General features: G+C 42.1%; 1 protein-coding gene across 5 annotated transcripts in view; it reads right to left on the reverse strand.

Annotated features, from left to right (window-relative positions):
- Positions 1-15671, reverse strand: part of vav2 (vav 2 guanine nucleotide exchange factor) — a 291900-nt gene that overhangs the window by 208139 nt on the left and 68090 nt on the right. For all 5 annotated transcript variants that reach the window (XM_049603492.1, XM_049603491.1, XM_049603489.1 and 2 more), the window contains exon 2: positions 6158-6274. In XM_049603492.1, the coding sequence (XP_049459449.1) occupies positions 6158-6274 (117 nt within the window). The remainder of the gene's footprint in view (positions 1-6157; positions 6275-15671) is intronic.

Raw genomic sequence — 15671 nt, forward strand, 5'->3', positions numbered from 1 at the left:
GTTAGCAAGTAAGCACATCAACAACACAACGCGATGCTGAAAGGACGAAGGATATCTACCGTGTGCTGTCGAACAACAACTCAAACAGTTGTGAAATGCTTCTGCTCAAAAGCTCAATGGCTAAAAAACATAATCTTATCTCATATCATAATCTTATTTTAATCTCCAAGGGCTCAGAAGCAAAGTTAACATGCTGAATCAGCCAAAACAAGAGACAAGGGTCGACTTGTGCCAAAGGTGCGGGGCAAACCACCAAAATAAGGGCCACAGACGGTCACCGATGGCCCAATATTGACCAACAGCTTCGTGAGAGCTTATTCTCAGGGTGCTATATCCACCTGTTAAGAAAAATATCCTCATTTCAACTACATTCAAACTAAATTTAAACACGAGCTCAAGTATCATATTTTGGGATAAGCCTCACTGAACCACTCACTTCCTCCAGACAGACAAGGTAACTGTGAGTCATCGCTTTAAATATCTGCTTGGCCCTTGACAGTAAAGGACTGCCGCTGAGGACGTGGTCACTAATGGATGGGGACGCGCTAACCTGAGTGAGTGACCCTGGCTGCTTGACCCTTAAACCTCCCTCCATCACTTCCTGCACTCTCCCCCGCCTCAGTCTGACAGGCATGGATCACCACCTTTTCTACAGCTATTCTTTCTCATTCCAAAAACCAGCGTGAATCAATACCAATGTGTTTGTAACCCTCCTCAGTGAACGGACATTGTTCAGTAGCCTTGTATAATTTGTCTTGTCAAAGAGGAACACACATTTCTCCAGCTTTCATTAAGAATGAGTGGCCATGAATTTATAGCTTCAGATCTTGCCTCATAATAAGCTAATTTAGACTTTTTCTACAGTATAAAAGACAAATGAGGCATCAGTGGCAAAATAATGCACGCTTTTCTCAGTAGCTAGTAATACATGGCAAGCTTTGCAAAGGCTTACAAAGCCAGTAAAGACAGCAAAGGCTCCTTGTACTCTGCATATTTGCATGTGTTCACAGTGAGCACAGGGCCAGGCTGAGGGCTTCTGACTGAGGTTAAATCCAACTTCAGTAAATAGCATTCAGGCAGGCGGGCCAACGGTGGCTGAGGCACGTTCCAGATGTTAGTAGCACTGGGCGTGGATGCTAAGCAACTAGCTATTTTTAGCCGTAGAGCGCAGGAAGGAAATGAAAGGAGCAGAGTTCAGTGTGCGCGGGATTCAGAGCAGCAGCGAGGGTAATCAAACACCGCCGACCAATGGCAATCACGCCGCCCCGACACAATGGTGGTTTGCCTGCCGCTGGCTTAGTCTTATCACAACATACTCAGAGCGAGAGTGGGTGTGAGATGAATGAGTGGGGAGAGGAGGACAGTGAAGAAGGGGAAGAGATGGATGGGGGAAGTGAGGAGGAAAGAAAAGCTGCTGAGAAGGGAGCAGTTGGTATAAATTAAATCAGGGGATTGGTGTGTTTCCTTCACATCACAACTCCATCTGTTTCAAGGTGTGTTTTGTGTACTCGATATTAAGTAAACTGATTTTAGGCTGGGATGCAGACCAAAAAAAAATCTGAGATATCTTGCAATTAAACATGTGAATTCATCCAAAGAACAGGCAGTTGCACACTTATGGTCGTAAAGCAAAGATTTCTCTGTTTTAAGGAGGATGATTTAGCTGTAAAGTGGAAACCTGCAAAATATGCAAATACATATACAGATCATTACTATGCGTTTGCTGCAAAATCTGCCGGCTGTCACCTGAACCACCTGCCAAGTGATGGCTGTTTCATAGAAACAATGAGCTCACACTGAGGGACTAATTTCCATTCAAATGCGGCGCACAAATAAAATCCATTCACCTTGACTCTGTACTATCAAGTCAATGAGCATGACTTGGATGGCTGTGACACTTCACAAGTCAGTCAGGCATGACGCCGAGGCTGTTTAGATGAGATAGAAATTGATGCAAGCAACACTGTCTGCATTTCAAACAAATGATGCTATTCCCTTTAATGAAGACGACAAATCTGTCAGAAAGCTTCCTTCCTTCGCTGCTCTCCAGTCACAGACGGAAAATTACCAAACTGTTGATAGATGGTTAACAGGTGCAGGCTAATTATGCTAATCATGGCAACAGCCAAATAAACTGATTGCCATGTTCATTTAAATGACAGCAATGTTCCTTTGGTGGCTAATTAAAATAGGTTGGGAGAAGGGAAACGAGGCGGCTGGGTTCGGATGGAGGGAGGTGTTTAAATAAAAGCCTTCTCTGGGGTCTACTGTAATAAGCTGTATTTCATTGGTTTAATGATGTCATAATGAATTTCTAATGATGGGGGATGGGCTTGGGTGCGAAGAGGAGAAGCGTGGCAATACGTACATTAAAACCAAGCAGCTACTTTCTCCCTCTGCGAACACAGAGCGCAACAAGGGAGCCCTAGCTCGTGCTGTGTGTGGCGTAGGGTCTCTCTGGTTGAAATGAGTTAAGCAATGAAAATAAATATCAGCAGAGGGCATCGAGCAGGGTATGTGCTCCATCTGTTTCGATACTAGCCCCAATGGAAAGAGGTTTTGAAGGGGCAATTACTTTTTTTTTTTTCAGCGTTAGGCCCCAGTTGGCCTCGGTCTCTATTTGCATGTGACCTGGGAAAGGCATCATTAGAGGGAGAGATGGCAGTCAGAGGCCAAGGGAGATGAACTCTTGACAGCCACTGTGGAGGTATGAAAGGTGGATTGGGGCTGATTAATGTTTATGGAGGAGGCTGCTATCAAAACCCTCCATCTTACCTCCTCTCCCCAAAGTCATACCTTTTAATTCTACTCTTCCAGACGAGATTAAAAATCTACAGTTTGGGCTCTATCTTTGCAAACAGCCAATTTGTTTTCCGAAGGAAGTGCCATCAGGGACGCACAGAGTTCCTCCTTCCCTTTCACTAAGACATCTCCTCTGTTTCTCTCTCCTTTTATTCTATTGCTTTGTCTTTTTCACCGGAGGCAAAACATTTAAAGAAACAACACAGGTGTTCTACTTCACCTCGTAATGGAGACAAATTGGATTTCACAAATACATCACCTATAACTATTGCATTATTTTATTTTTAATTGTTTAAACCATTGTAAGCCAGAAATCCTCTAATGCCACTGAATAGGTCATCCAACCAGAACTCATAAAAAACATGTAAATATTATAATCAAGATATGTTTTATCAGTTGTTCATAGAAACAAAATGCTAGTCTTAACATATCGTCAATGACGGTTTTTACTGTGGGAAGTTGTACGTCTAAAAAAGCACATCCTCACATCAAAGTACTGAATGCACAAGTGCCTAACCTGTTTGACTTTCAAACAAATTATCTTGCCAAGCGTTTCCTTTTCTTTTACTTTTTATAAGATGAAAACAAAGGAGATAAAAGATTTATACAGAAAGCATAGGTGCATGATATGATACATATATGATGGAAGCTACAACTCCTTTTGTTAGCAATCAGATGAGCACACAAAGAAACTTTTGTGCCAAGGTAACAAAAGAGGAAAGAGCACCTCCATTGACAAGCTGCACAACTAGAGAGACCGACTGAATGAATAAAATAGCCCCCTTTAATCTCCCGTCTATGAGGCATTCTCACTATTTAAATGTATGCCACATTAGTAGGGATCTGCTCAATTCAATATATTATAATGTGATGTTTGGCCTTAATGGAAAATCAATGGTGAGACAAGGCCGCCACCGCTGCGACCATACAAAAGCAATTTACAAATTGACATATGGAGGGTCTATGTGATTGATTCTGACTGCTGTTGGATTTTAATACCGTTCACTGCGAGCTCATTGACTCTCAGGCATCGTCTTGTGGTATATCTACAAACTGCCAAATGAGTCCTTGTCTTCTTTTTCATCTCTCTCTCATCTTTTCTTTCTCCGTCCTTCTTGGGTCCCTCTATGCGAACAGAGTGGATATGCTGAATTAGATCTATTAGATAAATGAGCGGATGACTTTCCGCAATTGCATCCGCTTTGCAATCGATCACAGCGAGATTTAATGCAGTTTATTCAGATCTCACCTCTGCAGAGTAATCCCCATCGCTGGAGTACAAATTCTACATGTTCTTTCCATCAGCTAAAAAGCTACAGTATTAACAATCCCACAGCAACAGCCCTGACACAGTGGCATCAGCTGCCATCATCTATTTAATGACATCATACTGACCCTGATGATTGTTTTAACAACCTACTAGCCTGGAGAGAATCTACTCCTATGTAGCCGCACACAAATGCACACTGCAGTCAAAGGGATTAAAATTCAAGAGAAACAATTCATTTTCAGAAGCTGAGGCCAACAGGGTAGACTGGTTATGGATTACCAGCCTACCCTTCCCCCCATCCTCTATCACCCATTTGTTTCCTCCTTTCATGTGGTATCACAAAGCGCAGCCTATCTCACGCTTTGCCAGCACTGGAGAAACGTGTGGCTGAACCCAACATAACTCGACACTAAGTGAATAAGATGCTCTGGGTTGTCTGTATTTCCTTAAACTAATCACAATTGCCTTGGGCAGCACTAAGTCCAGGATGCAGCATGGTGCCCTTGCAAAATATTGTTGGTAGGTTGGTGTTTAAATTGCCAAATAACTGCAAAAAAAAAAATGTTTAAATGTGTAGGGTGCTAGCTTGAAAGTTGCTGTTGTTTCACAGACAGCGCTACAACTAAGTGTGAAAACAGTCTGGCGATGCAATGGGGCTGCAACAGTTCGGACGATTATTTTGTCGATTAACTGATTAGTTGTTTGGTCTTAAAAATGTCAAAAAATGGAAAAAAATGTCGATCACTTTTTTCCCCAAAGTCCAAGATGGCATCCTCAAATGTCTTGTTTTGTCCACAAGCCATAGAAATTCAGTTTACTGTCTCAAATTAGTTGGAGATTCATCGATCATTGCAGCTTTACTATACCAGACTAGTTTAACATAGAAACAGAAAGTCTTAAAACAGTAAAATGAAGGAAGCGTGTTACCATTTGAGACAGACGGCCACTGGAAAGCTTTGTACCCACAGTCAGTACCTTTCATGTTCAGTCGCATGAAAAGAAAAGATGTTGTAACTTTGTGCCCTCTTTCCTTGTATACTGCAGCAGTTTTGTACTACTTCTTTAGTACTTAATTACATATCTGACATGTACACAAACTTCAAGACCTACATTTCCATCCATCCATCCATCCATTCATCCATTCATCCTGTAATCCATGTCTGCATCACAGAGGCAACAGGCTGAGCACCCAGATGTGTTCCTCACAAGGAATCCTGACACATTCCCAGGCCACGTGAGATATGTCACCCCTCCTGAGTATTCTGGGTCCATGCCAGTCACAGCCAACTGGTAGAAACATAAACAGACTACCTTCAGAAGAGGGCATTCACAGGGCATCTTGATCGGATACTGACACACCTTTCAATACAAAAGAGCAGCAGTTCAACTCCAGTCTCCTTAGATTCCGTGTCCCCAACCTCTCCCAGAAGGAAGGGGGTAAAAAAAAGACCTTGTGGGCACTGGCCTTGACATTACCCATTTAATAAATACAAAACTCTCCACTTGAATACCCCATAAAAACTCAACTAATACGATGTGCGAGTGAAGCAGCTACTTTTACTGCTGAGCCAACACACACATCCTCTATGCATTCTAGCAGCAGACTGTTAGAAAGCGGAGTTGTGTTTAGTCACTTAGTGACACGAGATGAGATTGCTGACCCCGAAGTGTTACACCAAATGCTCATCTGAGCTCCACGCTCCATATTGAAGTTAATGTAACTGACAGATTTGACTTTGAACTATCTTTAAACCCAAGCAAAGCACAGGGACGTGATGTGCTATACTGTCGATGAACCCACGCGTCTGTACTTCTGCACCACACATGCACACAGTATATCAGCTCATCTAAAAATACCATACATCACTTCTCAGCTTTTCATCTGACAACAGAAGGACATCACTCCTGCTGTAAATGATATTATCAGGGACACAAGCAGCGTCATGTCTCTAAGCGCACACTGTAGTTAGAATGTAGCCTATGGGCAGCACCATTTTTGGGCCGATCACAGTGTCAGTTCAAGCGCAGAGTGTTTCTGGAGGCTGGGAAGTGAAGCATCCATCACATGTCTAGTGTTTAACTTACCTTGCCGAAGTCCCTGACATCGAAGAGGTCAAAAGGGTCAAACAGCTCACTGTTGCGCAGGCCAAACTTGTCATGGCACACCTTGAGGAATGTCCGGATGTTCTTCAAACACAGGAACTACAGAAGAGAGAAAAACAAACAAAAACATAAATGACAGTGAACAGCGGACATGTTGGCTTCATACTAGTGTTGTAAAAGCATGATTAAACGAACAGAATATTTGCCCTAAGAAACATGTCCACATGTGTTTAATATCCCCCGTTAAAGTAACAGCATGTGTGTAAATATTTAATTTCTTGGTTGCTGATTGGCAGGCTCTCCATCTCATCCTCTCCGGGAGTATGTGTGATTAGTCAGCCCCAGAAGACGAGCAGGCTGATTGCTGCTCCTGAGGCTGATGAGCTGCCCCACAGATCCAGATAAGGAGAGCCACAGGAGGAGCCTGTCTCCTAACATCAGAGCAAAGACGAGGTGTCCTCAGACAAGCCCACCGGCAAGGACCTGCCTCCAAGGCAAAGGTGGCCTATTGGACTGAGACACTGACCTCACGCTGAAGGGTCACAGCTTAGATGTCTGACAAGCAACAGCCACGTGTCCCCAAGAAAATGTCTTTAAGACAAACACTGAAGATCTAGCATTCAGTTATTTGGTTTTGTAGTCAGTGAGATATTCAGGCAAAGGAACACGAGCAGATGACTTCAAGATGTTTAGAGATACAGATAAGGTAATACTGAAGTAAGAGGCTGCCAAGCAGTAATTAAAGTTTCTTAAGTGTCTGTTTTAACCTGTTCTCAGCAAGAGATGAGTAAAGTCCCAGACACTCCAAACTGACATCAAAGAACTGGTGGTGAATAAGGCCAACTGTTGCATCCCCTCAGCCAAACAGTAACACTTGAACGCAATGCAGACTACAGCCAATGGCCAACTAGCACATATATTCTGCATCTGCATGAGAGGAAATAACTCTCCATACCAGCAGGCAGCAGTAGTCTGTGTTCGTCACTAAAAGGGAAACCGTAAGTCTGACAAGACAGATTCAATATGCTGGTTAGCAAGTTTGTACATTAACAATACAACCCGATGTTGAAAGACACGAACAAAAACATTTACAAACTGTTTCTGCTGAAGAGGTCAATGGCTGAAAACAAAATCTCACCAAATATACAAGTTTGTTTTGATCTCATGTCCTCTTAAATTAGAGCAGTTTGTTTACTTTCCTCACTTCCGTTTCTCCTCTCATGGACTGAAATGTGCTGAACTGCCAATCAAAAATGATGTAATTCGCTGACGGGGTCCACTGTGTCTGACGCCGTTTCAACATGTTGAATCGCTCAAAACAAAAGCCAACAAGGGCCAAATAGTGCCAACAGCGTGGAACACACAGCAGAAACTACAGCTACAGATGCTCACTGATGGCCCTGCGTCAACCAATGGATGACCGTCAGCTTGGTGTATCAAGGTTGTATGATTTAGAAGTCATTGAATCACAAGGTCTTTAAAGATTCTTCAAAGGTCAGTGTCTGAAAACATAATCTTACTAAGTATACCAGTTTGTTTTCATCTCATGCCCTCTTGACTTTAGCCATTTGTTTACTTTCCTCACTTCTGTTTCTCTTCTTCTAGACTGAACTGACCAGCTAATCAAAATGATTTAATTTGCCTACGGGCTCCACTATCTCTGACACCGATTCAATATTCCAGTTTGTCTAAATAAAAGCCAGTAAGGGGCAAATAGTACCAACGGTGTGGAACACACCGCCAAAACTAAAGCAACGGATGCTCACCAATGGCCCGACATTGACCAACAGATGACTGTCAGCTTGGCGTATTAAGGCCTTACGAATTAAAAGTCATGGAATCACCAAAAAAAGAAACATCTACATGATTCCTTTTACTGTGTTTACTATAATGTGTGAGAGACCCCTTGTATTTGCAGAGGTTAAATCAGATACATCCAATCTGCTGTGTTTAAATCGAGTCTAGTTAAAAGAACCTGTAAACTCAAGCCTGACAGGTAGAATGGCCGAGCCATGATATTGGCTGATATTAGCTTATTGCAGATTAGTATCTGCTTCCTGTACAATGGCTACTACCCAGCCCGCCAACTTGAGATTGAAAGCCAATATGAAGGAAATGGTGGAGTTCACAGGGACCTGGCGGCAGCCGAGAATACTCATAATAAACCACATAATAAATACGCTGTGGTCACGAATATTGACGGTCCCAGTCACTAAAATATGCCATCACAAAGATAAACCTTGAGGGCTGGGGACCAGGCCAATAGCTGCACAGGAGTATTGAAATATTAATGATAAGCATAACTGCCTCCCATCTTCCATACTCCTGTGTGTGAAGAACACATTACCTAGCATGTAAATCCAGATGCTGCTCAGATATGCCCTTTCATTTCTCCGTGCAAGTGAGCGATATGAACTGAAGACCGTGGAAGCAGAATGTACACAAAACTAAATCTGAGTGAGGGAGTTTATGTGGAACAAAATGCTTGACTGTTTATCGAACTGAAAGCATTGACATCGTAAATCATACTTGTAATGGCTGCTGCATCAAACCAGTTAACAAACCAGCATCATTGCAAGCCACACTTCACGTTGGGCTTCGAGGCACCTGCAATGACACCGGTGGGTTTTTTAGGTACACTAATATGCTGCGGTGCATTCCCCACTCCGCAGGCACTGATTTGCACAATGTTCTCATTTAAACCTTTGTGCAGCATGATGAGCCAGTGTTTCCTGTTGCTACAATTGACCATGTGAGACATAATCTGCATCGCCGCTGTACTAATTAGCTTCAGCGCTTGGAAAACCGCTGCAAAAATCAACCCATTGTTACCTCTCCAGTTATTTTTCTCTGATAAAAAAGCACAGTTTCATCTGATATAGTTTCCTGGTATTTTGTGGCATTTCAGTCGGGCCTCTCCTGGCCACACCTGAGAGCCCTGCTGACTCATTCTCATTCATGTGTGCACATCTGCTCAGTCCCAGTGTCATGGGTGTGAACCCCATAAGAGAGCCCTGCTGGCCAATGACAAGAAATGCGATTGGTTGGCTGAGCAAAGTGACATTTGCAGTTCAGCGGCGAAGGTTATCGTGTCTGCAGATCCTCACGTGCAGTGGGTAAAAAAAATAATAAAAAAAAGCTTATTTTCCCAGCCCAGATATGAAAAGGTAACATTTGCTGGAGTGGTTTATAGACGGGCGGGGGGGGGGGGGGGGGTTGGCTGAGAGAGGGAGGCTGTGCAGATATGGATCAGGAGGGAGGAGATGTGTCTGACATTCTAATGTATGTTTGGCGATAACAGAGTCGGGATAGGGGTGGAGGGGGGGATTGCTATGATCTTGATGAAAAAAATACACCATTTCTTGTGGAGTAGAGAGTGTGAGTGCACCTGGGAATAAACAGGCTGCGGTCATCTCCTTAGGCTGAGGCTGCCCTTAGCACAATCCATCTGGAATTACCTCACTGTGGTCTGCAACACACTCAAGGCTAGGCACAGATCTCCCTCCATTTTTCACACTGTTGCCAGTGCATCTTGCATAGGAAACAATCTCAGACACAGAAACTGCACTGAATTGACCACAATGTTGAAAAAATGTAAAGGTCAAAAGGATCACACACATTCATGTGTAAATACATTTTCTTTCAACTACGTGATGAAATCATTAGTCCACTGTCTGGAAATTATATGCAGTTTTTTTTCTTAATAGGTTTGTTTCAAGTAATTTATCAAGTAAAAATGCCAAATATTAGCTGGTAAATTTCCAGCCCTTCATTTCAGACATCACCTGGCTCTCCAGGAACTTTGTGTTGAGCAGTTTCTATTTTCTGGTATTTTACAGGCCCAGTGTATAGGATTAAAGCAGGATTTATACTTCTGCCTCAAAGTGTCGCTGTGCCTACTACGCCACACCCTGTACCATAGCTTGACATGCTCCTCCCCAGAAATGTAACTACACGTCGCTGCGACGCAGACCTCCTTTCTATTTTTATAAACCGAAACAATTTCCCTCGGTGGAAACAAAGCTTTTATTAATTTTAATTTCACAGCTAAGAAACAATAAATTGTGAAGACAATAAAGCCCCCACATAACAGCACTTTATGTGGTATGTAATTTATCCTGGATATGGGTAGAGGAAATCTCTGCTAGTCGCTAGGCTAATTTATACAATTTAAATGCCAGAGACTTGTGCTAATAACATTAGCATGCTGTATTAGGACAACTTTTGTTGATGAACCTTGTGAGCTCTAATGTAGCCGAATTTTTTAACGTTACCTTTGTTAAATGTTGCTGTTGTCCCTGGCTTCATATGAGTATAGGAAAAGTCCGCTAGCTGCTAAGCTAATTTATAAAATGTTAAATGCCATGGGCTCGTGCTAATAACGTTAGCATGTTGTATTTGTGGGAAAAATGTTTCCAGCAAAAGACAAATATTTGTCTGTAAATCCTGCAGGTTATAGTGAAGCCAATTTGTGTACTTGTGTTTGATATTGTCTGTATTAAGCCATGTTTAATGTGTGTTTAATGTGTGTTTTGAATCAACTCAACTTTACAGGACTTCACAGAAACCCCAGCGCCCACTAGTGGTTTGGAGGTGTAACTGCAGAGTGACACAGACACCATGCAGACACCACCTTAAGAGGGATATATTGCCAGAAATTGAATATAATTTAATAAGTATGTTTTCTTTAGTGTATAATCATTGGGTTTTCGTCACCTCAGAATGAGCCTATTATATCGACATAGGGACCGGATCCTCGTCCATGTTGATTGCCATGTTGCACTGCCATGTTTCTATGGTAGCCCAGAATGGACAAACCAAACACTGGCTCTAGACAGGACCATTTGCGTTTTTGTGTCCGATTTAGCAGATTTTTTTAATGTGAAACTGTTTTATTCTGTGTGTTTTATCAGGTAATCACATCCATTTGTTTTGTTAGAGGACAAGACCTCTACGGATAATCTGACTCCATGTAAAAACCTCCTACAACTGAACACTGAAGGAATTCTAACCTGAAGAAGTTTCAGCTTGTTGCAATCAGCAATTCTCACCAGTAGATGCCACTAAATCCCACTAAATCTTACACACTGTTCCTTTGAAGACTAAATGATATATCAAAAAAGTAATCAGTTTCTTAACAGATTATGAAAATAGTCATTAGTTGCAACCCTACATTAAAATCATTAAGAGCATCTCATTCCAATGTGTTTTTCCAGTAACTCCAACAGATTAAACTTTTCATTTTCAGGGCTGCAGATTGGATCATTACCGTAATACTGTTTTAATCGATTTCATCACTCCAGAACCCTGCGATTGCCATTTCAAGCTATGAAAAGAAACTAACCTCTGCATATGGTTTTATGACTAAAACATGGCAATAAAACTTGATTGCAAATGAAGACAGCATGCAGGCGTCTGTTCCCTTTTTGGAATTACGTTAGTGGTTCTTTTTATAGACACCTGTTACCTTAGACTCTTTTAAGTCTACAAGACAATCTTCTCTCCACCTGTGTTTTGCAGTAAAAGATTGCTGAACAGAAGTGGAGATACAGACCAGGTGTTTTGTAGAAATATATCTTCCCACGCAGTCTAGAAAAAAAGCTTGTGTGGACACATGCAGCATAAACGCCGATGTGTACATCTCTGAGCATGAACACACGCAAGTGTTTACCACTTGCTTCAAGTGTTTGCCATTTAAAGCTACCATTGTGTCAGCCTCACTACTCATGGCTCACTTAATACTTTGACTGGCTGCTAAAATTGTACTTCTCAAGGCTTTTGGTGCCAGAAGCAAGTGCAGTATTCATCAGATCCAACCCTGACTGTAAATATGTGTACTGCATCTGGCTTTTTACAAATTATAAAAGATCTCCTCAGGGTAGGAGGAGATGAAAAGAGAAGGTCAGGAAGAGATATAAAGTGAATGAGGAAAAAGGGAGGGAGATGTGAGGGAGTTAAAGAGAAAAAAATAGAGAGAGAGACTGCCTGTAGGTGGTCTCAGCTGTAGTAAGGCAGTAGATTTTTTTACAAGGTGGCTTGCGTGCTCCACTGGAGCGACACGACAGCTCTGATTTTGACTTCTCAGTCAAGAGCAAACAACTCTTAAAATAGGCAGACTTGTTGTCAGGGAGGCGGGGAAGAGGAGCGGGCGCAGACGAGGAAGGAAGCAGAAGGGAGAGGAGCAGCAAAGAGGGAAGAGTCAGGTAACAAAGACCCGTCACATCCCTGACAAGCCCCTTCAACCATATCACTACGCCACATCACACAGAGAATAATGCATTATTCCTCTGAGAGGGTGGCCCTTATCTGCACACACTCCTACATGCTCATATCTGAGGGGAAACAAATTAGAGCTTCCTCGTAAAAAATCCTGAACAACAGCAAATTGAAAATATGGGGTGCGGGGAAAGTGTGGGGATATGGATGATCGGGGGAGGAAGAGGGAAAGGTGGGATGTTTTGCCAAAAAAAGAAGCTCTTTGGTGTCAGGGAAGAAGAGCTTGAGGAGGGGAAAGCCAAGAGAGAACACACCCCGGGGGGGAGGTACAGCAAAAGAGGAGAAAGCTGCAGGTAAAGCTGAGAAAAGTCAACTGCGAGAACTGATCTGAGCAAAACATGTTTCCTGGATCGATACCTGTGATCGATCTGCACATATGATGCAAATTAAAAACTAAATGATAAAAAAAGACTGCACATTCTGTCTGTTTGTTTGGTGCCAAAACCACTATTTCATCTTAAAATGTATAAGAACATGCAACACACCAAATATAATAAAACGCACATGGGCACACAGTTTATGCAGGTCAAACCAAATAAGCGGTATCACTGATCCCTGATGTATTCCTGCTACCTTTAACTCTTGTACCACTAGTTGAATCCTGAGACACGCAAAGAAATGCAGACAGCCGGTCAAACTGAACAATTCTCCAAGTCCAAACATCACAAGTACTCAGGCGTGGCTTGCAGACACACTTCCAGATACACATCATGTACTTGGCTCAGGCTCATTTTATTTCCCCCGGCAGAGATAATGCATTCCATTATCTTGGGAAATAAGCTGTTAGTTCTAATTTAATAAAATTTATTAAATCATCACAAGAAAAAGAGTGTCACTTTTGTCAATTTCAGAGCCATTCTCAGTCCCAGGGGAAACATAATGACCCCCCCCCCCCCCCCCTTACAGGTGCTTTGTGGGGAAGAGAAATAATTAGCGAGATGAACAATGCATGTCTGTTGCCTGTTTTTGAGAATGTCAAGCAGCATACAAGAGTAAAGACATCTGACTTTCCTCTTCATGACCATTTCTGATTTATTTTATGAGAGAGAATAGGTCCACTTCCTGCATCGTTTCAGACTCATAACCCAAACACGGGAGGCATCTTCAGCTCCACTGGAGAAAATCAATGAAAAGCACTCTGCTGTTTAAGACTCTGGAGAAAGTAAACTTGCTTAACTTGAGAAAAACTTGCTCTATACACCTTTCCTTTACTCCCCAAATCACTGACTGCATTTTGAAATCACTTTTTTAGGCAAAAAGGGGGAAATGAAAATCAAAAGTTTCATAATATAACATAATTTGTGTGTCAAATCAATAAGAGAAAACATTGAGCTCTTAGCTTTGTTATGGAGAGGAGAGGAGAGGAGAGGAGAGGAGAGGAGAGGATTTATAACCAGCACATCGAGGTGAGTCAGACAGATGATCAGATACCCAGACAGCCAGTCAGAGAATTGAAGTCAATGAAACAGACTGATGCCTGTGTCTGGGAACTGTGAGGCAGTCAAATACTCATTCACACACACACTCACACAACATGCCATCGTATTGTGTCTAGGGCAGTGAATCACTCCGCACCTTCAGAACAACAGGAAGGGAGCTCTCAGCAGGTGAGAAAACACTAACAGTGAGCTCACGTGACCACAAGAAAAGGCTGGCTGAGCGTGCTACACACACAAATGCATGCCTGCACAAATGTACACATACACGCATACCAGGTAGAGGTGATGATGGATCTCGTAAACTTCGAGGTTTGGTTAATGATCGTGTAGCCAGGGTGTTGATTGCTTTCTGGTAAGGAGAGATTTATGCCTGGCAGTGATCAGCACTCAACCTTTCCAAATAAACCTCACCCAAATGCTGGGCTCTACAGTGCAGCAAATGTCCATTACACTTGCCTGGTAATATCTCATTCAGCTTGAAAAGCTTACATTTGTTAAACAGCTAAATCAGCAAAAGAAATGGAATTCCACTCTTGAAAAACCTCTTGTGCCTGCAGGATGATAGCACTCTATTTTCACAGATTTCTAACACTGTGAAAAGATACATTAATACGCATTAAAAATGCCATTTTCAAAATGTATGCCCTGTCATAAAGATAGAAGAGAGGACAATGCATGGCAGTATTCACACACCTTAAAATGTTTATACACTGATCGGAGTTACTTGCAGCTATTACCTTGTACTCAAAGCAATAAGCTTGAAATTCAGCTGCAAGTGTTTGCTTTTAAGCCTTAAGTTTGGCCTCCCAGGCTACACACAGGCTGACTTGGTGGTGGAGGTGTCTGGGGCCTGAAAGACATATCTGCAGACGGATTACTGAATGAGCCTACCGGGCACAGTGTCAGGGGGCCCTCTTGCCTTCACTTAAAAATGTCACTCAAATCAACACTTCGTGACAAGGAACAGCCTCAAAATGACCCCAGAGACACAGAAAGACCTATACGAGATGCAAAGGAACTGCAAAGAGACGCACAAAAAAAAAAAAAAAAGACAGGCAAAACAACCACAGAGAGACACAAAACAAGCACAAAGAGACAAAATGACTACAAAGCAACAGATAAATGACCAAAATTAATACAAAATTACCTCAAAATGACACAAAATTACCCAAATAATGCACAAAATTACTTTAAAAAAAGACCCAAATAATTATAAAATGACACAAAACAACCACAAGGAGACAAAACTAAAAATACACAAAATTACCTCAGAGAGCCACAAAATTATCTTAGTAAGGCACAAAATTACCACAAAGACACACAAAACCAGGAAAAAAGATGCATAACGACTACAAAGAGATGTAAATCCACCACAAAGTCTGTGTGTCTTGCTCTTATGTGGAAGAGGTGGCAGGGTCCTTTGCATATCTGTGCCCAGGGGCCCATTGTTTCCTAATCTGCCCATGCCTGCAGATACCCTGCAGGGCCAAACAAGCATCCCTACCTCCACTGCATGCCTGGTGCTCAATACTTTAAGAAGTCCTTGAAATCCTCATGTCCAAAGTCAACTTAAGGGTCTAATGGTCAGAAATATTCTTTTTTTTTGTTTGTTTTTTTTCCAGTATATATTTTGACTTTTCTTTGGTTAAACATTGGTCTGCACAACCACCAAAAATAAAAATGGCAAAACATTTAGATAAATAAAAAGCAACAGCACAATCCAAAGGTGCAGTGTCTATAGTTAGTCAAGCTGGCTGGTGTTGAAGCCACAGTATAGTTTA

Source organism: Epinephelus fuscoguttatus, linkage group LG18 (genome assembly GCF_011397635.1).
Source record: "Epinephelus fuscoguttatus linkage group LG18, E.fuscoguttatus.final_Chr_v1".
NCBI lineage: Eukaryota > Metazoa > Chordata > Actinopteri > Perciformes > Serranidae > Epinephelus > Epinephelus fuscoguttatus.